The following is a 19,623-nucleotide window of genomic DNA, read 5'->3' on the forward strand; positions in this document are numbered from 1 at the left end:
ATTTTTTATGGAACTCAAATTGCCACATAGATGTGCTACAATGGAAACAGAAATTATGGAACGGTTATATAGTGTTTGAAATTCAATTGATGAAACCTTGTTGGAGATGCTCTAATTGGATTTAACAAGGTCTGATATATCAGTTGATTGTACTGTTTGGTATGAACACGTAGAACATTACAAAGTAAAATGCAAGATAGTTTGGTACTGTTTGGTTGATTCCCTCTGCTCAACATTACTCACCTATTAGTACTTACAAGCAAAATCAGTTCTCAAAGAAAACACCACCGTTTGCTTACAAAATATCCTGCATTTGTTTTGAAAGGGTTTGTGGCAGATTCCAGGGCTCGTTGAAAATATAAAATCAGTTCTCAAAATATCCTCAACTTTGTTTCTTTCTAATACCATCTGTACATAAGTAGCTATCACCAGATGTTATAATAAGGATCAGAATCGCAAAACTATCTATCACCACTGTTGAATTACTAAACAACTGCAAAATAAATAAAATTATATAAAGAATGCCGATACAATACATCTAATTGTTATAATCTAAGTAGTCACAACAGTAGCTTTTACACCATGGCATCGACATTATGGTTTTGTTAAATAACAAAATGAACTATCACCAAATTACAATAAGAATAATCCCTAAATTGAAATTTCATAAACACCACCAAACAATCGTTATATTTGTTAGCTCAGGTGATTTAAAAGAACTAAAATGTAGAGGAATAATTCAGAAATCATATTTGTATCCAAGGATGTAATAAACTCTGCATCTGTAACATGCCGAACGTGATCATATGGTTAGTAAAAGAGGTTTTATAATTCTAATTTGATAATAATTTCGAAATCAACAAATTGATAATTTCAATTTCATAAGCATGTTGTAAAAGTTTAGAATTTAGAGATAATGGAAATGATAAATTGAGTGAGATACCAAGTAGAGAATTTAATTGCAGAAGTAGCATGTAGAGAGTTAAGTAGCAAGTAGAGAGTTTCAATTACAAATATAATAAAGGGAAATATGGACTATTCCATATTTTCTCAATAGTACTAGAAGTAAAAAATAAAGGCAGACGATCCTTTTAGAAAGGCCAGAGGGAGATGATTCATCATCAAATTCTTCACACCCCAAACAAGAGGAATAAGTGTGATCTCAGACATACAATTCAAAATGAGTGCAGCTCCATTCATTATCCATTAAAACTCTTGCAAACCAAGCAGACTAATTCCATTACAAGAAACAACTTGAGTATTCTATTTCAGCTGCTGCACATCACATGGCCTTCCTTCCAACCCTTACAATCTCAATTTAAATCCTCCGGACAAGAAGTCGTCCCTGTAGAAAAAAAATGAATCTCATCAAAGTAAGTTCAACAATATCACAAAAATAGTCTATAAAAACCATGCTTTTGAAGTGAACTATGCAAAAGCTTAAGAGTAATTTCATGGTAGGCCAATTTCTCAACAACTTTTTTCTTCTCTTTACATAACACGGCAGGGTGGAATAGTCTCAACATTCAGAAATAAGCTAGTCAAAATAATTATTTAGGAGTCAAAATCTCAAACAATGAATGAAAAAAAAAAAAAATTCATACCAAAATTCTTTCTGTCAGCAAATTCTTCCCTTAGGTACATATTCTGAATATTCTGTGCGCACCCTTGCACTCTAGTACAACTAGTTTAGCCTCTATTTACTTCTAAACAGTATCTACAACACTTAAGTACATATTCAGTAATTGAAGCCCTCATTCCTTGTTTTCAAGTCACAACGTTCATTTACAGACTTAGATTATGAAGAAACGTTGACTTCCAAACATAAATGCAGAGAAATATCATTAAACTTTCAAGAAAACGTTACTCATTTCAAGCTTCAGGTGCAACCACTTAGTGCACAAAACGATATTAAATCCTACAAACTTGCGCATTTTAACAAGCATTTGGATTTTGGAGTAAACTTCCTAACCAAAGCCATTAACAATTCTGTGCGCAACAGCAAACACCATTGCAAGAATTTGTGTAAACAATAGTAGATTTTTTTTTTGAAGAAGCTAAATAGCCCGCCCAAATTGGCACCGGAGAGAATCGAACCTGAGACCTTGCGGAGGAGCACACTCCCAAGACCCAAGCCAATACCACCAGGCCAACCCAAGTGGGTTGTAAACAATAGTTAGTTCACTTGTTTTGTGCTCCTAAGCTGTGATGAATGTAGGTTAGCTTTTATAGATCATTCTTAGACTTATATTACCTTTCTTCCACCTTCCCTTCGAGGTAAGCTTCAAAAAAGTGTGGGAAAATTACACTCACCTCCCTCGAGGTATCCTTAAATAACACAAATACCCCTTCTAGTTTAAAAATGAACATTGACCTCCCTTACTGATTTCTTTAACTGACACACACCTCCCTTTTAAATTAAAGTTGTCACTGCCTTCTTAACAGAGTTTGAGTAAATCAAAGTCCTTCTACAACAAACACATACAAATAGATTTGGTTTCTCCATAGAATTGGATAAGGGTTTACCCTTACAAACCTCTACCCCCTTTACATTTTCTATATCCTTCTTCTACACTGTGTTTTTCTTGAAAAAGCCAAAAAAGAAAGTTATGTGATAAACTGATACAGGATATACCCATTTTATTTTACAGCTCCAAGTAAAAAAGAAAAAGAAAATTAACACAATCCCTCTGTTCCCAATTATCAATAATAACTAATTTCTTATATTTTGGATTGGATATATTGAAAATGAATTCATAATACTACAACATTAATCATAGCTCAAAATAACAAGCTCGACCCTTTAAAACTTCAACAACGTTGCTTCACTCCATATCAAAACCATTAACAAGAGGAGAGCAAACTGGGTACATTAACAAGCAGGATCTCAGAAACAAGAAAAAACATTAACAGCAAACTGGGTACATTGGGGGGGATACTTTAGAGGGGAAGTTGAAAAGGAAGAAAAGCGCACATTGTGCGGTGAAGTAGTTGGTCAAGTGAATATTGCAATGGTTGTGCCATTGGTGGAAGGAGTTTATAAACTTAACGGCATTAAATTGCAGGGGAGGTAAGTGTTTTTTGAGAAATAGAAGGGGTGTATGTGTTGTTTAAGAAAACATTAGGGGAGGTCAGAGTAATTTGCCCAAAAAGTAGACCTCATGTTGATTCAAGAAATTCTGCACCCTTAAACACACAAAATAAGTATATTCCGCTTCATTGTTGTATGATGTCATATACCAAAATTAGCTTTGACATTCATAACTCAAGTCACTCCATTTGAACAAGCATGCAAACCTATTTTCAAGATGAATCCAACAGCAAGAATGTAGAACTAGTAGCCAAACACAAATAAACAAGGTTCAATTTCACTTGACAGGGCATAAACAAGCTGCCATAAGATGGATTGATGGCTATCAAATGATTTGTTAAGGCAACAACTTGATGGATATTAGTCTATAAAACAGTTAGGATCGTTTTAAGTCTCGCCCAAAAATAACAAAATGAAATTCAAAACATAAAGGTATACTAGTATCCAAATATGCATATAATGCCACTGTCAATCTATCAAATCATTTGTCAATGAGGCAATTTAATATCATCAAGAAAAAATAGGTGCAAGATACACAAGAATAAAAGGTTTTGGTAAACACACTTAGCAAAAGAAATAACAATAATAAAAGTCATTTTGCCATTAGGATGAGGCAAGTACATGAAATGACATGATGCAAAGAGAAGAATTTGCTGTCACATTGCATACATTGTTGTCAATTCATACCAAAATTCACACTTAGCAAATTCATTCTTTCACACATAGCATACATCATTGTCAATTTTTTGTTTCCTTTGGAATCCACAAGACACGCAATTAACAAAGCAAAAAACTCAATTTGAGAATCCTTTTCCTATAATAAGACTCAATTTTTTGTCACGCATACTTAAACAAAGGTAGAGAATTCAAAGTAATTATAGAATCCTTTTCCTATAATAAGAATTCAATTTGACTTTTAGCACAGAGTTTAACTACATTAAACATACGATGGGTCCATTGAACTGATATTAACTAATACATAGCAAAAACTCAAAAAACTCGGATAATCAGTAAGTACCTTTTCTTGCTCTTGCTTGTATGATTCTCCTTCTTCCTAGAATTATCAACAGGGAAGGAAGGGGGCACAAGACTTCCAACACAAATCTTAGCTCCATCGAAATCATGAATTCCATCAACATAACTAACTTGTTCACTCTTCAAATCATACCAAAACAGCTTCTTATAATATACCTCCGACAATACCTCAATTCCTTCAATCAGAACCTTACTTCCATCACTAGAATAACCTAAAGGACTCGATGATTTCAAATGTGAAGTGAAACACGATTTGACCAAAGTAAAAAGTTTACACCAACTATGTAACATCCCGCTCGTCTGCTAAAGGAAATTTCACCTGTTAAATATATCAGAGGACTTAAATTCATGGAAAAGTTAGTTAATGGAAAATATTTTATAACATGTCAGCATAACACGGGAAAGTACCAGAGTCGTTGTTCTAGCACGTTGAGGCAAGGGTAAAAAGGTAATTGCACGCCAGAAGATATTTATTTGATTTTGGGGCAAGAATTATTTCATAATTCTTATTCTCTTCTCTCTCTTAGGTTGAGAAAATATCTTCTCCTCCTCCTCTCTTCCCTCTCACGCCTCCATCTCCCATCCCTCCACCAAACCTTTCCAAATTTTCTCCCTTCCTTGGCAAGCTTCTAAGTTATGGTTCCTCATGATCTTTGAGCTAAGAGAAGCTTGTATTATGTTTGATTTCTCTACCTCTCCTCTCAAGAAATGGATTCAAAGAAATAAGGGTTTGTTGGTGTTGAGTGAAGATGAAGTTTGAAGCTTGATCTTGAACATGTTATGGTTCTTTTATGGCAAAGAATGGCAAGTTTGGATGGTTTAATCAAGAAAAGCAAGTTGATCATCATCTAGGGTTTTGGTTGTTGAAGCTTGGGACTAGAGGATGTTACAAGAAATTTACTAGGTGAGTTCCATAGATAGATTACCCACCTTTGGGGTTGTTTAATCTTGTGAAGAATAATGATTTATGTTAAGTTTAGTTTTTATGAAACTTTAGTACCCCAAGCCAATCCTAGTTGTTTATATGTTAAAATTGCCATGATATATGTTTAAATAAGTCTATACATGTCGTTGTATGAGTTTGATGCATTACAGGGTCGAATTGGGCAAGTTTTGGGTCGAAAATGGCGAAAACTCGTAGCCGAAAACACCGAAAACGTAACAATCGCAGCGCTGCGCCTGTACAAGGGCGCTAGGCGCCCACACACAGGGAGCCAGCGCTAGGCGCCCTACTCCTGGCGCCAGGCGCCCCAGACAGGACAACGTACGCGTTGTTCTGCGTTCGGGTGCTTGGGGGCAGTCGCGTGGGGGTCCGTAGCGATCGTTTCGGAGTATTCTTTTACTGTTTTCACTTGCTTTTCTACTGGAACAAACTTGGCTTTATAAAGTCATAGAATTTTCTAAATGGCTTAAGACTCGGGTTTTGGCATTTTCGGTCTTTAGTAACTTTTGAAAATTGCACATCTCGTCAATTGATCCTTGCATCATTAATCATGGCAATCTTAGCATGTACAACAAGAATGGCACAAGAGAGTTTACATATGATGGGGTAGTAATGAACTAAGGAAGGGCATGTATGTAGAGCCTCGGCTTAGCTAGTCGAGAACTAGAAAGATAGCAAGAATCCATAGAATGATAAGACGCGAAGTGTAATCTCTTCGCACATGAGTTAGAATGATTTAGCAAGTACGTAAGCCGTGGATTGACTAGTTAGTCTCTCCACCATGATTAGGTATGAATATGAACAAGTAAGAGTTTACCACTAATCGGTTCGATTAAGGTTCCGAGGTAAACAATCAAGTATGTACATGTTTAACTTATATGCACGACAAGACCATGACTTAATATGTGTAGGTGACATGTCTCTTGATATCCACATCAGGGGGATACAAGGGGTTCTCATTATGAGAACGATTCAAGCCGTAAGGGACCCGCATGTCACTGAGTAAACAAGACGTAGGTGCTCGTGTCTCTTGTTATCCACGCCAGGGGGATACGGGAGGTTCTCGACCTAAGGGGAACGGTTTAAGCCGCAAGGGACCCGCACGACACCGAGGGAGTCCGATGTACGTACATCGGTCATGTATGGGATTGATCTCGGGGTTACTCCACTCGGGACTATCCGTAAAATGAATCAAGATAATAACTGTTTGTTCAACGCTAACCCATGAATGAACTTAGACACGATTATGTTTATTATGACTATGTTATGTTTATGCTCAAGATCGAGCCATGTATGATTATGTTTAAGAACAAGGACAAGAGCATGAAATGCTATTAGACGAGAGCAAGATATGTATAGGACACGTAAAGAATATGATACCAGTGACGATCTTAGGTTCCCTAATCGTCCGGTTTAGAATCATGTCATGATATGCTACATTATTTATGTTTAGGCCTTGAACGTAAAGCGTACACTTGGCAATGCGGTTTAGGTTCCCTCAACCGCCATGACATGTATAGATGAGAAACCTATAACAAGTTAAGATATGATTATGACGGCTCTAGTATGCACTACCGTCTAAGCATGCAAGTCCCCACACACGTATAATCAACCGTCAGGTTGTAATGTAGACACGTGGTGACCGTAGGTTTCCCCTTAAGGTCACCTATAGCCTAGGTATTAGGGGAACTCACTGAGACATTATGTCTCATCCCAATCCTTATTTGTTTCAGATAAGCAGGATGTTTATGTATGTTCGGAGCCGGATGGATATTACTTCAAGGGTTCGTTCGTAAAGCTTCAGGACGTTATGGACATCAAGGATGTATTTTATGTGTGGATGAGTTGTGTTGTATTATTATTTATACGAACGTAACTTGATGTAAATATTATTCATTCGGGAAAAATTTTATGTTGTATATTTTAATGTATCCAGTACTAATATTAACGCACGTGCCAGACTTTCTAGATACGTCTGGTATGGGTGTTACAATTGGTATCAGAGCAGGTCGATTCAGACCGTGCCTTGGGTCATTAAATTACAACTAAGGTAGTGGGACCATTGGGTTCCGGGTAAAAGTTCTAATTGTTGTTGTTAGTTGAGCCTGATCAACTCAATTTAACATTCGATGATTAGAGCAGATGCCTGAGAGCTGAATAGGACCCAGGAAGAACGAAGTATGTGATGAAGAAGTTTGATCGTGCCAAAAGGTGGCCGGTGAACTAATCAAGTAGAAGTGTGAATCCTCCGGGAATGTAAGATATGTTAAGAAAGAACGTTCCGACAAATTTGACTATGATGTTAGTAATACTTCAAGTATCCGTAAGTGAAGAAGTTGGATATATATATATTCTGGAACGTAAGTACAAGACTACAAGTTAAGGATAAGTCGATATGTGTTGATGGAGTTAATAAGCTCTCAGGGATTGAGATATGAGGACGGAAGATAAAGATTTGTATGTTCAGCGGGAATAAGATTCTAACAGTGAATGAATTAGCAGAGAAATAAGTTAAGCCGTTCGTAGTGAATGAAGTTAAGTACATGTATGTTGGATGAAGTTGAAGTCTTATGTGGAATTTTTATGTCAAGTAATATGATGAATAAGACATTAGTTTCTAAGGTGCCGTGAATTGAATCGATTGATGTTAATGCTTGCCATGCAAAGGTTATAAAATTGTTTTAAGATGTTTGGAATGAATGATGTGCACTAGATTACTTGAGAAAATGAGATTTTCTATGCAAAGTATGTTTTCTGGAAAATTAATTTTTAGAAAATTACGCCAATAGAGAAAATTTCGCTAATAGCGAAATTACTCCAGAGGGTTCCGCTAATAGCGAAACTGGAGCGAAAATTTTCAGTTTTTCCAAAAACTGTCATTTCGTCTCTAGGGCTTTAGTAGCTATTGGGGGTTGTTTTCACAATCTTTTATGTAACATGCACTCTCTATAACATCAAGTATCGAATGCACATCATACACCCTATGATTTTTAAGGAAGAAAATGCATGGACAACTATTAACGGAATCAATCCGGTTCAAGGTAACATTAGTAGTTAACGTGGTAAGAGCTGGCAAAGAGCCTGGGTCAAGAGTTTTAAGGTTTCGATTTATGGAACGGATTAAGTGGATGCAAAGGCATGAGATGGAAAGTAAAGTGGTAGAGAATTATACGAATGTCACAAGATTTTCAGGTTTTATGAAGTCATGAGTACCCCCGGATCTATGTTTTGCTTAATTGAATTGCTAAAGCCCGTTAAATGTTGAATTCAAAAGTTTACAAGATTTTAGAAAGGTAGACACATATGGGTGATTGGAGTTGATGTTTATAGATTTTAAAATGGAATTTTGTAGGTACCGGTTGTTACGACTCACGTAGAGTGGGCTAAACTCACGGGAACTAAAGTTAGATGACACAGTTGTGTTGTCAACTTATTCCGTGATTTTAGAGTAACGACTGGGGCCAAATTTATTACGTTTTTATATAAAGAGAAATTGTCAACGCCAATGACCCGTGTGTTGTATTATAATGTTTTCTTAAAGAAAGAAATTAACGAGCAAGCATCCGTTGATTACGCAAAACATAGTATACGAGAATACAAGAATACAATGAAGTATGATCAGGAAAAATATGTATGAATTTATGATAAGTCTACTATGGGAATTCAAGATTTCTCAGAAACAAGTTTATGTATGACAAGTGTATGTTATGAGGTGAACTCAACTAGTGAGAAAGTAAGATCTATTCCCAAGTAAATTAATATGGTAATTCGACAAATCTATCGCAAGATCCAATCTTGCAAGGTATTGTGAGGTGCATGTTTATGGCAAGGTTCGCCACATGAAATGTTTTGAGGAAGAGTTTAAGAAGATGATGCTCATATGTGAAGTTTCAGTTGTCTTAATGGATTATAGTATTGGTTAAGGCCAACTGGTGGGAATCAGAGTGGTGCAACGAAAGTTAATTGGCATAGTGTTAACAGTAATCATGGAACATGGAATGAGATAGTAAGAGCCTTCGTTAGAGCATTATGGGACAAGCGAGAAGTTCTCGAAATGTTAAGTAAGAAAGGAGACTTATAGAATCAGTTATGAAAAGGTTAAAGATATGTGGATGTGTCTTGATCTCAGTATGATAAGAAAGGCTAGATACACAACAAATGAAGAATATGTGCTATAATAAAAAAAGATGCATGTAAAATTATGTGCTATGACAAGAGAAATACATGAAAGAGTCGAGAGGTTCCTTTTTGTGACTTAGAGTAATAATTGAGCTATCAATTGTGAAGCTGGTATTAAAAGAAGAAGTGTTATGCAGGATAAGGTAACAATATGTGATCGTAACCGGATATGATGTGTTGAAGGTTCAAGTTTATTGTTCTTAGAACGAGGAAAAGAGATAATGTTATGAGGGTCAAGGATCCTATATGATTTATGTTATGCAATTATGTAAGTCTCCAAGATATGTATGTAAGTCAAGAAAGAATAAGAAAGAAGTTACTTTAAAGATCAAGAATTTTATTCTGGATGAAGATATAAATCATGAGATATGCACGATTAAGTGCATACTCTCTTATGTCAGACTTGTTAAACGATCACGATACTTGCTATGAAGATTTCGAACTATGATTTAAGAACTCTTAAATTTAAAATGGGTATTGAGGGACTTGGAAACGAAATTATTTAAACATGACAATTTTTCACAAAATTCTTTTAAAAGATTATGTCTCTAATCGTTCCAAAGATCCAAATACTCATGTTTAGAAAACTTTTCAAAGTAATATGTTAGAACGAGTATCGTTATTATTTAACAAGAAGCAACATTTGAAAGTATGCGATGATTATGGAGAGTAATATGTGTTGAAGTAAACAACAAAGTTTATCGAAAATTCTCAGGAGGCGTACAATTATATGTTAAGAGAATTCAGTGCAAGAGGTCTAAGACGGAAGTTTTAAGAGCATGCAAGCTATAAGATGGGTTGATGAATGACGTATGTATCAATGTATTTAATTTCACCTCTCCCTGACAAGTTATATGAGTCATCTATGGGTTTGGGTGTAGTAAGAATGGTAATGAGATCGAAAGATTTCTTAAGACTCTGAAAAGAGATAAGATATTCGTAGAATCGTCAAGAAAAGTAATGTCAGAAAGAGGCACATGTCTCAAGGTATAATAAGGAAAGTCGTGTTTTAACTATGTATGTGTATGAAAAATGTTTTATGCTGCAAGTAAGCACTGCAGGGCAAACCTGGTATCCGATAGGATTCCAGTTAAAAAGGCAAATCCTGAGTGTTCATGTTTATGATAAGATGCCTTTATGAATGGTTTATGTTAAGTGGGTAAGTTACAAGTCTGAGACAATAAGTTTATGTGTAGCAAGGTAACTTCCAAGTCATGATATACTAAGAAAACTCTAAGATTGAATGATATTAAGATCAAGAAGGCTAAGTTCAGTAACCTGAGGGTTAAGAAACAAGATGAGGACACGATACGATGAATCCTTTGAGTATGTATGAATCGAAATGTATGGCTCGGACCAAAGATAGTAAGTTTGTCAAGATGATTGGTAGTCGATCTCTAAATTTCGAGGACGAAATTTCTTTAAGGGGGGTAGATTGTAACATCCCGCTCGTCTGCTAAAGGAAATTTCACCTGTTAAATATATCAGAGGACTTAAATTCATGGAAAAGTTAGTTAATGGAAAATATTTTATAACATGTCAGCATAACACGGGAAAGTACCAGAGTCGTTGTTCTAGCACGTTGAGGCAAGGGTAAAAAGGTAATTGCACGCCAGAAGATATTTATTTGATTTTGGGGCAAGAATTATTTCATAATTCTTATTCTCTTCTCTCTCTTAGGTTGAGAAAATATCTTCTCCTCCTCCTCTCTTCCCTCTCACGCCTCCATCTCCCATCCCTCCACCAAACCTTTCCAAATTTTCTCCCTTCCTTGGCAAGCTTCTAAGTTATGGTTCCTCATGATCTTTGAGCTAAGAGAAGCTTGTATTATGTTTGATTTCTCTACCTCTCCTCTCAAGAAATGGATTCAAAGAAATAAGGGTTTGTTGGTGTTGAGTGAAGATGAAGTTTGAAGCTTGATCTTGAACATGTTATGGTTCTTTTATGGCAAAGAATGGCAAGTTTGGATGGTTTAATCAAGAAAAGCAAGTTGATCATCATCTAGGGTTTTGGTTGTTGAAGCTTGGGACTAGAGGATGTTACAAGAAATTTACTAGGTGAGTTCCATAGATAGATTACCCACCTTTGGGGTTGTTTAATCTTGTGAAGAATAATGATTTATGTTAAGTTTAGTTTTTATGAAACTTTAGTACCCCAAGCCAATCCTAGTTGTTTATATGTTAAAATTGCCATGATATATGTTTAAATAAGTCTATACATGTCGTTGTATGAGTTTGATGCATTACAGGGTCGAATTGGGCAAGTTTTGGGTCGAAAATGGCGAAAACTCGTAGCCGAAAACACCGAAAACGTAACAATCGCAGCGCTGCGCCTGTACAAGGGCGCTAGGCGCCCACACACAGGGAGCCAGCGCTAGGCGCCCTACTCCTGGCGCCAGGCGCCCCAGACAGGACAACGTACGCGTTGTTCTGCGTTCGGGTGCTTGGGGGCAGTCGCGTGGGGGTCCGTAGCGATCGTTTCGGAGTATTCTTTTACTGTTTTCACTTGCTTTTCTACTGGAACAAACTTGGCTTTATAAAGTCATAGAATTTTCTAAATGGCTTAAGACTCGGGTTTTGGCATTTTCGGTCTTTAGTAACTTTTGAAAATTGCACATCTCGTCAATTGATCCTTGCATCATTAATCATGGCAATCTTAGCATGTACAACAAGAATGGCACAAGAGAGTTTACATATGATGGGGTAGTAATGAACTAAGGAAGGGCATGTATGTAGAGCCTCGGCTTAGCTAGTCGAGAACTAGAAAGATAGCAAGAATCCATAGAATGATAAGACGCGAAGTGTAATCTCTTCGCACATGAGTTAGAATGATTTAGCAAGTACGTAAGCCGTGGATTGACTAGTTAGTCTCTCCACCATGATTAGGTATGAATATGAACAAGTAAGAGTTTACCACTAATCGGTTCGATTAAGGTTCCGAGGTAAACAATCAAGTATGTACATGTTTAACTTATATGCACGACAAGACCATGACTTAATATGTGTAGGTGACATGTCTCTTGATATCCACATCAGGGGGATACAAGGGGTTCTCATTATGAGAACGATTCAAGCCGTAAGGGACCCGCATGTCACTGAGTAAACAAGACGTAGGTGCTCGTGTCTCTTGTTATCCACGCCAGGGGGATACGGGAGGTTCTCGACCTAAGGGGAACGGTTTAAGCCGCAAGGGACCCGCACGACACCGAGGGAGTCCGATGTACGTACATCGGTCATGTATGGGATTGATCTCGGGGTTACTCCACTCGGGACTATCCGTAAAATGAATCAAGATAATAACTGTTTGTTCAACGCTAACCCATGAATGAACTTAGACACGATTATGTTTATTATGACTATGTTATGTTTATGCTCAAGATCGAGCCATGTATGATTATGTTTAAGAACAAGGACAAGAGCATGAAATGCTATTAGACGAGAGCAAGATATGTATAGGACACGTAAAGAATATGATACCAGTGACGATCTTAGGTTCCCTAATCGTCCGGTTTAGAATCATGTCATGATATGCTACATTATTTATGTTTAGGCCTTGAACGTAAAGCGTACACTTGGCAATGCGGTTTAGGTTCCCTCAACCGCCATGACATGTATAGATGAGAAACCTATAACAAGTTAAGATATGATTATGACGGCTCTAGTATGCACTACCGTCTAAGCATGCAAGTCCCCACACACGTATAATCAACCGTCAGGTTGTAATGTAGACACGTGGTGACCGTAGGTTTCCCCTTAAGGTCACCTATAGCCTAGGTATTAGGGGAACTCACTGAGACATTATGTCTCATCCCAATCCTTATTTGTTTCAGATAAGCAGGATGTTTATGTATGTTCGGAGCCGGATGGATATTACTTCAAGGGTTCGTTCGTAAAGCTTCAGGACGTTATGGACATCAAGGATGTATTTTATGTGTGGATGAGTTGTGTTGTATTATTATTTATACGAACGTAACTTGATGTAAATATTATTCATTCGGGAAAAATTTTATGTTGTATATTTTAATGTATCCAGTACTAATATTAACGCACGTGCCAGACTTTCTAGATACGTCTGGTATGGGTGTTACAAACTATCCCTAGAACCATATTCTTTCATCACCCAAACATCAATTTTAGTAGTATCATAATTCACAGTCATACAAAGACAGCCTCCCAAAGCAGCAACATCAATTTGAACACTCTCATTGGAATTAACCTCTTCTTCACCTATTTCATCAGGAAGTGGAACCTCATTGAAAATTTCAAGTGTGAGGTTAAAAGCGACAATTAAAGAAGGATGTAACCCATCAGGTTTCTTCGCCATTATCCAGTGAATAGAATTCTCAACCAAAACCCCCATGGTTTGAGCAAAGACAAGGGCGTAAGGCATAGCAGGAATTATTTTCCAGGAGTTTGTTTTCGAGCTGAAGAGTCTAACATGTGGATCATAAAAAGGGTTTTGTAGAGAGACTAACCAAGAGAGTCTGAGGATTTTGTAATTGCCGGTTAAAGGATCAAAACCGAAGCCATGAACGCATAAGGAGCAGTTCATGTCAGATGGAGAACGAGGAGTAATAGGAAGAGGGAGAAAAGGGATAATGTGATGTTTACGGGTGTTAGGGTTCCAGATTGCGATTTCGTTGGCGGCGTTAGGATGCCTGAGAGCAATTTCGGCGTTGGAAACGGCGATGAGGCCGTTACATGAACCGATAAGAGCAATGTTGGTGCTGTTACGCGTGAAAGGGTGGTTGAGTGGAACAGCAGTGGTGAAGTTTGAGAAATCATCTTCGATTTGGTAGATATTGGATTTGTGTCGAAGGATTAAGGATCGATTGAGGGAATTTTTGAGGTGAAGGTTGATGAAGTTGTGAGAATCGATTATGGATTTAAGTGATTTTGAAGTTGATCGGAATCGGAGAAGTGATTTTACTGGTAAGCGGGAGAAGATCTCGGCGAGTATGTCCGGCGGAAGGCGGTCGGCTGCCATTGGAAGGAAGAAAGGACGGAAGGAAGATTCTAGGGTTTTTAGGGTTTTTCGTTTCCCTCTCCTTTCTTTCTTTCAGAGCAAAGGGTTCTCGTGTTACTGCTCAGTACTCACCATTCTTTCATTGATAAATCCATAGGAAATGCTTTGTTTGGATCAAAACAGAAAATGAAAGGAAAGATATGTAAGTGGTAAGAAACTAAGAATGTGAGAGAAAAAAATGTAAGTGAAAAGTAATTGGAAAATGGGTGATTATTAACTAAACGGAAATGTTAACTGTGACTCGGGCAATGGTTAAGGAAGTAAATACAGTAGTATTACATTGAAATTTATGCAGTCAACTCATTAAAAGTTTAAAGAATTATTACTTTTAATTTAAAACTTTCTTTTTTTGTTTCCTTAATCAGTGTTCCGGGACACCAGTTAACATGACCCTTAAGTAAATGGTCATTAGTCTCCGACTCCGCACCTCATTTTCACAAGGTCACTGACTCAGGATTCATTACAAAGTAGTCTTCGAATGTGCACTTTTGTTATCAGTTTAGTCCTGACGTTGAAAACTTAAGTTAATCAATGAGGTGACAAATGCATTGTGCTAACAATTTGCATAAGGTATTACATGACTAGAATGAAAGTAGAAAATGGTTACTTTGTTCTTTTAACCAAAAATCAATATCCCTAAATTGAATTCTTCAAAAAAAAAATCCCCAAATTGAATATAAAATTCCTAAATCCCGAATTTAATCCCAAGATTTTTAAATCTCGTCTAATTCTTTATTTTGTTCAAGATCAAATCTTTCATTAAAAACCAAAATTGAATCACATGATGATGGATGTTGGTGCAAACTTGTCCCAACGGAGTGTTGCTCATTCATTAAGTATTGGGTCATCTTCCTCAATGAAGTTATCATGAGCATATAGAATAAGCAAACAGAAAACACTAAAATAGTCATTAAGGTCTCTAACTATGGATACTTACTATCAGTTAGGTGTCTGGTAGTAAACACTTATTGTCACTAAGGTCACTGACAGACTTACAGGCACAAAGTGGCAGCATCACACACACATATAAATAATCATCGCTATAAAAAGTATGTACCTTTTGCATCATTGATTTGCATTCTCCATCCTTGCATATAGCTCTGCACATTTGTTTGTCATTTTTCAACCACTTTATATCTCTTTATGGTATACAGTGTAGTTCCTCACTATTTCTTTGAATATATTCAAAGTTTCAAATTTCATTCCTAAGTGAACCAGATAAACTTTGCATTTGAATTAAACGGAGGGAAAACTTGTCATCTATTTCCATTTTCATCACCTTCGGTGCTAATAGGGCTCTTTAGTTCTTCAAAATGGTAACTATCATTGTCATTAGGAAAATCATTCTCAACAACATTCACTTCAACGTTAATATTCATGGTTTGTCAGGGACCTTAGTGACATTAAGTGTTTATTGTCAGGGACCTAACTAATAGTAAGCATGCACAAACACACAGTCAAAGACCATAGTAACGAGACGATGGAGCTTTGGTCTAAATTCTGAAATGAGATTTTTTTTTTACAATAATATTAGATTTTTACATTTATGAGATCTGAGGGGAGGAAATTGAGACATAGTTTTCCCAACAGTCGCATTATTAAAACTCTGGACGTCAATAAAGGATGTGTGCAGGTGTAGGGTCTTTTTTTGTACTGCAACAAGAGCGAGGGTGACATGACATGCCACCCTGAAATAAACAAGAACAAAGACTTTTTTCCATTGAAAGAGACATGAGTAAAGCACATCAAAGAGATGGTCGACTGAATTATTGAATTAGATATATCAAGCAAAATCAATTTGTTCTAAAAACAGAGTTCTTGCTCGTCCACGTAAGTGATTTAGATAACATTAATAGTGGCAGTTCCATAACTAGTGAGCTCCAATAGTCATTAATATATTGAAGAGCATGGAGAAAGCTTGAATGATCAAAAGTATGATTGAGAAACAAAAGGTCAATAATGAAACAAAAGCAACTAAAATTTGAGGTTAAGGAGAATGTAGATGTATCACACAATTAATACATAACTAGGCTGGTTAAGAGTTTCCACACACATTATAAAGCAAAAATACAATACATGTAAGGTTGGACTAATGTAAAAGTTTTATTACAGATGACTATAAAGCTAGACTAACATTCATACATACAAAATGACACAGATTGTAAACTGTTTCAACACTTTTTACAACTTAACCACATATAGGTTATTTTCCAACACCTTGTTACACCTATACCACCTTTTTTTTGGGTACTGCATATAACAAGGGTCGCAGGATTCTCACAATTATAGAGCAACTGAACACCAAATAAAAGGAAAGAAAAGAAGACATGTACATCAGGTATCTGATCTTCAATTTCCTTTTTCTTCATCTTCAATATTCTATTATGGTTTGAGATCTTCGTGGCACTTCCTTAGGCCTTTCTTTCACCATAGGCCATCCCCATTCACGATTCCACCCGGAATGGATCCCATCATGTGAGATTTTTACATGAGTGAAGTGTGATCTCACACCATTCAAGAAGAGAGATACAAATGGATAGAGCCACATTCCTTATCAATTCAACTCTTCCCGTTAACCACAGTGACTAATTCCAACACTTCGAAACAACTTGAGCATCCAGATTCAGCTACACATCCATGTTCTTCTTTCATTCCCTTACAATGTCAATTTAAATCCTTGGGACAAGAAGTCATCCCTATAAAAAAAACGTGAAACTCATAGAAGTAAGCTCACCAATAACATAAAAACAATTTTTTTAAAGGAATTATACTTAAATTTGAAGTAATTTCATGGTGAGTAAATTTCTAAACAACAGTTTTCTTCTCCCTACATACACACGGATACCACAGCAGAGTGGAATAGTCTCAAAATTCAAAACTAAGCTCGTCAAAATAAATATTTCAGAGTGAGGATCTTAAACAATGAATGAAAAAATTCAATTCATACCAAGGTTCTTTCTTTAAGCTAATTTTAAAGAAAAGGAATCCTGCAGATCCTTTGGTATAAACCCCCCCAGGAGAGGAGGGTGGACTTCAGCTAGTCACAAGGTCAACTCTTAAACCAACACATAACATACACAGTTGTCTTTTTTGTTTCTTTTGAAATCCAGCATACAAACATGGTCAATTAAAATTCAGCATTCACACTTGGTCAATTGAAATTCAACACACACATGCTCAAATACATATACATAAACAAAGGTATAGACTTCAAAGTAATTAGAGACTCCTTGTCCTATAATAAGAATTCAATTTGCCTTTTAATATAGAGTTTAAGTACATATATCATATGATGGGCCATTGGGTCCATTGAACTGATATAACTTATACACAGCAAAAACTCAGATAAACAAGTACCTTCTCTTGCTTATACTTTCACATCTCAATTTGTGTAAATTCTCCTTCCTACAATTATCAACAGGTAAAGAAGGTTGTACAAGACTACCAACACAAATCATAGCTTCATTCATATTAGGAATTCCTGGAACACTAGTAACGTTTTCACTCTTGAGATCATACCAAAACAGCTTCTTACGATCTATTTCCAATAAAACCATCTTTCCATCACTCGAATAACCTAAAGGCCTCAACGATTTCAAAGGTGTAGGAAAAAAGAGTCCCACCAAAGTAAACAATTTACACCAACTATCTTTCAATCCATATTCTTTCATCACCCAAACATCAATTTGAGTCGTTTGATAATTCACAATCATACTTAGACACCCTCCCAAAACGGCAACATCAATTTCAAAACTCTCACTTTCACTATTAACTTCACCTATTTCAGGAAGTGGAACTTCATTGAAAATCTCTAGTGTTAGATTAAACGCAACGATTAAATCAGGTTGAAACGGTTCAAGTTTCTTCGTCACAACCCAGTGAAGGGAATTGTCATTCAAATTATTCGAATCCGAATCATTCAAATTCGAATTTTCAACAAAAACACCCATAGTTTTAGCACAACAAAGAGCATAATTCATACTGGGAAGCTCTTTCCACGAATTCATCTTCAAGCTAAAAACTCTAACCTGCGAATCAAAGCTACGGTTCTGTAAATCAACAAAATAAGAGATTCTAACAAGTTTATAATCTCCAGCAAAAGAATCGTAACCAAATCCATGAACACGAGCAGCGAAGAGAGTCGTATCAGATTCAGAGCGAGGAGTGGTAGGAAGATAAGGGATGATCCGATGTTTACGGATGTTAGGGTTCCAGAAAGCGATATCGTCGGCGATGTTAGAGATACAGATGAGACCGTTGCATGAACCGAAGAGAGTGATGCGGTTGCTGTAAGACATGAGAGGGTGGTTGAGTGGGATTGGGGGGGTTAGGTTAGGAAAATCGAGTTGGTAGAGATTTGCGTTGTGACGGAGGATGAGGTAGAAGTTGTTGGAGTTTTTGAGGTGGAGGTTGGTGAAGGTGTGAGAATCGATTATGGATTTAAGTGATTTTGAAGTTAATCGGAATCGGAGGAGGGGGTGTGGTGGTAAAAGGGAGAGTATGTCGATGAATATTTCCGGGGGAATATTCGCCATCTCGCAGATCGGAGGGGTATTTTTGGGTTTTTGTTAAGTTTGGTTTGGCGATGAAAATGAAGAAGAGTGTGAAAGTGTTGTGTGTTGTGTGAGGTTGGGGATTAGGTTATGGAACGTAGTGGGACACGTCATCGTTGGGACTAAGAGCATCTCCAATGCTAGAACCATATTTGTGTTCTTGAAGCATTTTAGTGGGGTCCAAAGGTGCCACATGTGTATTAAGAACATCCTTTCATTTTTACTCTAATGCAAAGAACAATATTTGTCTTCTTAACTTACATTATAAGGTCCCACAATTGGCCCCACATATTTTTATTTATTTCAATACTTATTATTTTTCAAAAACTTAAACCCATTTCCCTTTCTCTTTCCCCAGCGTGTCCCCACTCCCCACCCTTCTTTTCCTCTTTTCTCTCTCTTTGCTTTCTTTTCTCTGACGCAGAACCTGCAAGAACTAGTTCCCCCACAAGAACCGTTCTCCAAGCTGTCATCCACGTCACCCTCCTCCAATGCATAGAACAAAATTGTTGTGTTCTTGTGCTTAGAGAACAGTGTGTAGAACAAGCACTAAAGTTGCTCTAACGATGTTGATGGGAAGAGTTTTGAGGGCCTAGTGTTTGTGTAAAGGTGAAGGAGGGAAGGTGGCAGGAAATTGTGACCATAATTTCTGTTGCCCAACTTCTACGGCATAGTACTTTTTTGCTATTTTTGGTTAGTTGAGAAAACGTGAGTATTTGTAGGAAATAGTAAGTAACCCCTAGTAAGTATTTGCAGGAAATAGTGAGGAAGGAGTGTGACCAACTTCCTTCCTTTTT

The 19,623-nt window shown here is 36.9% G+C and overlaps 2 protein-coding genes and 1 long non-coding RNA gene across 4 annotated transcripts; 1 reads left to right on the forward strand and 2 right to left on the reverse strand.

The window, feature by feature from the left end:
* Positions 1-906: 906 nt before the first annotated feature.
* LOC146944745 (F-box protein CPR1-like) lies at positions 907-14,332 on the reverse strand. The gene is made up of 3 exons (XM_085743095.1): positions 13,343-14,332; positions 4,110-4,410; positions 907-1,345 (listed from the first exon to the last, which is right to left on the reverse strand). Exons 1-3 carry the CDS (start codon positions 14,232-14,234, stop codon positions 1,306-1,308), a joined length of 1,233 nt encoding a protein of 410 aa, XP_085599221.1. The 5' UTR covers positions 14,235-14,332; the 3' UTR covers positions 907-1,305.
* LOC146944746 (uncharacterized) lies at positions 4,442-13,265 on the forward strand. The gene is made up of 3 exons (XR_015026056.1): positions 4,442-5,030; positions 6,803-11,305; positions 13,078-13,265. It is a non-coding gene; the product is annotated as an uncharacterized LOC146944746 (long non-coding RNA).
* Positions 14,333-16,278: 1,946 nt separating the features above from the next.
* LOC146944747 (F-box protein CPR1-like) lies at positions 16,279-18,889 on the reverse strand. 2 transcript variants are annotated; one of them, XR_015026058.1, is made up of 2 exons: positions 17,221-18,889; positions 16,279-16,969 (listed from the first exon to the last, which is right to left on the reverse strand). XR_015026058.1 is itself a non-coding variant. In XM_085743096.1 (2 exons), exons 1-2 carry the CDS (start codon positions 18,806-18,808, stop codon positions 16,930-16,932), a joined length of 1,218 nt encoding a protein of 405 aa, XP_085599222.1. In that variant the 5' UTR covers positions 18,809-18,889; the 3' UTR covers positions 16,279-16,929. The 2 variants fall into 2 exon arrangements, 1 of the variants encoding a protein (XP_085599222.1); XM_085743096.1 differs by having other exon boundaries at positions 17,631-18,889.
* Positions 18,890-19,623: the final 734 nt, after the last annotated feature.

The sequence above is a fragment of the Medicago sativa genome, chromosome 2 (assembly GCF_051527215.1).
Source record: "Medicago sativa cultivar Bolivia chromosome 2, Bolivia_mono, whole genome shotgun sequence".
Lineage (NCBI taxonomy): Eukaryota > Viridiplantae > Streptophyta > Magnoliopsida > Fabales > Fabaceae > Medicago > Medicago sativa.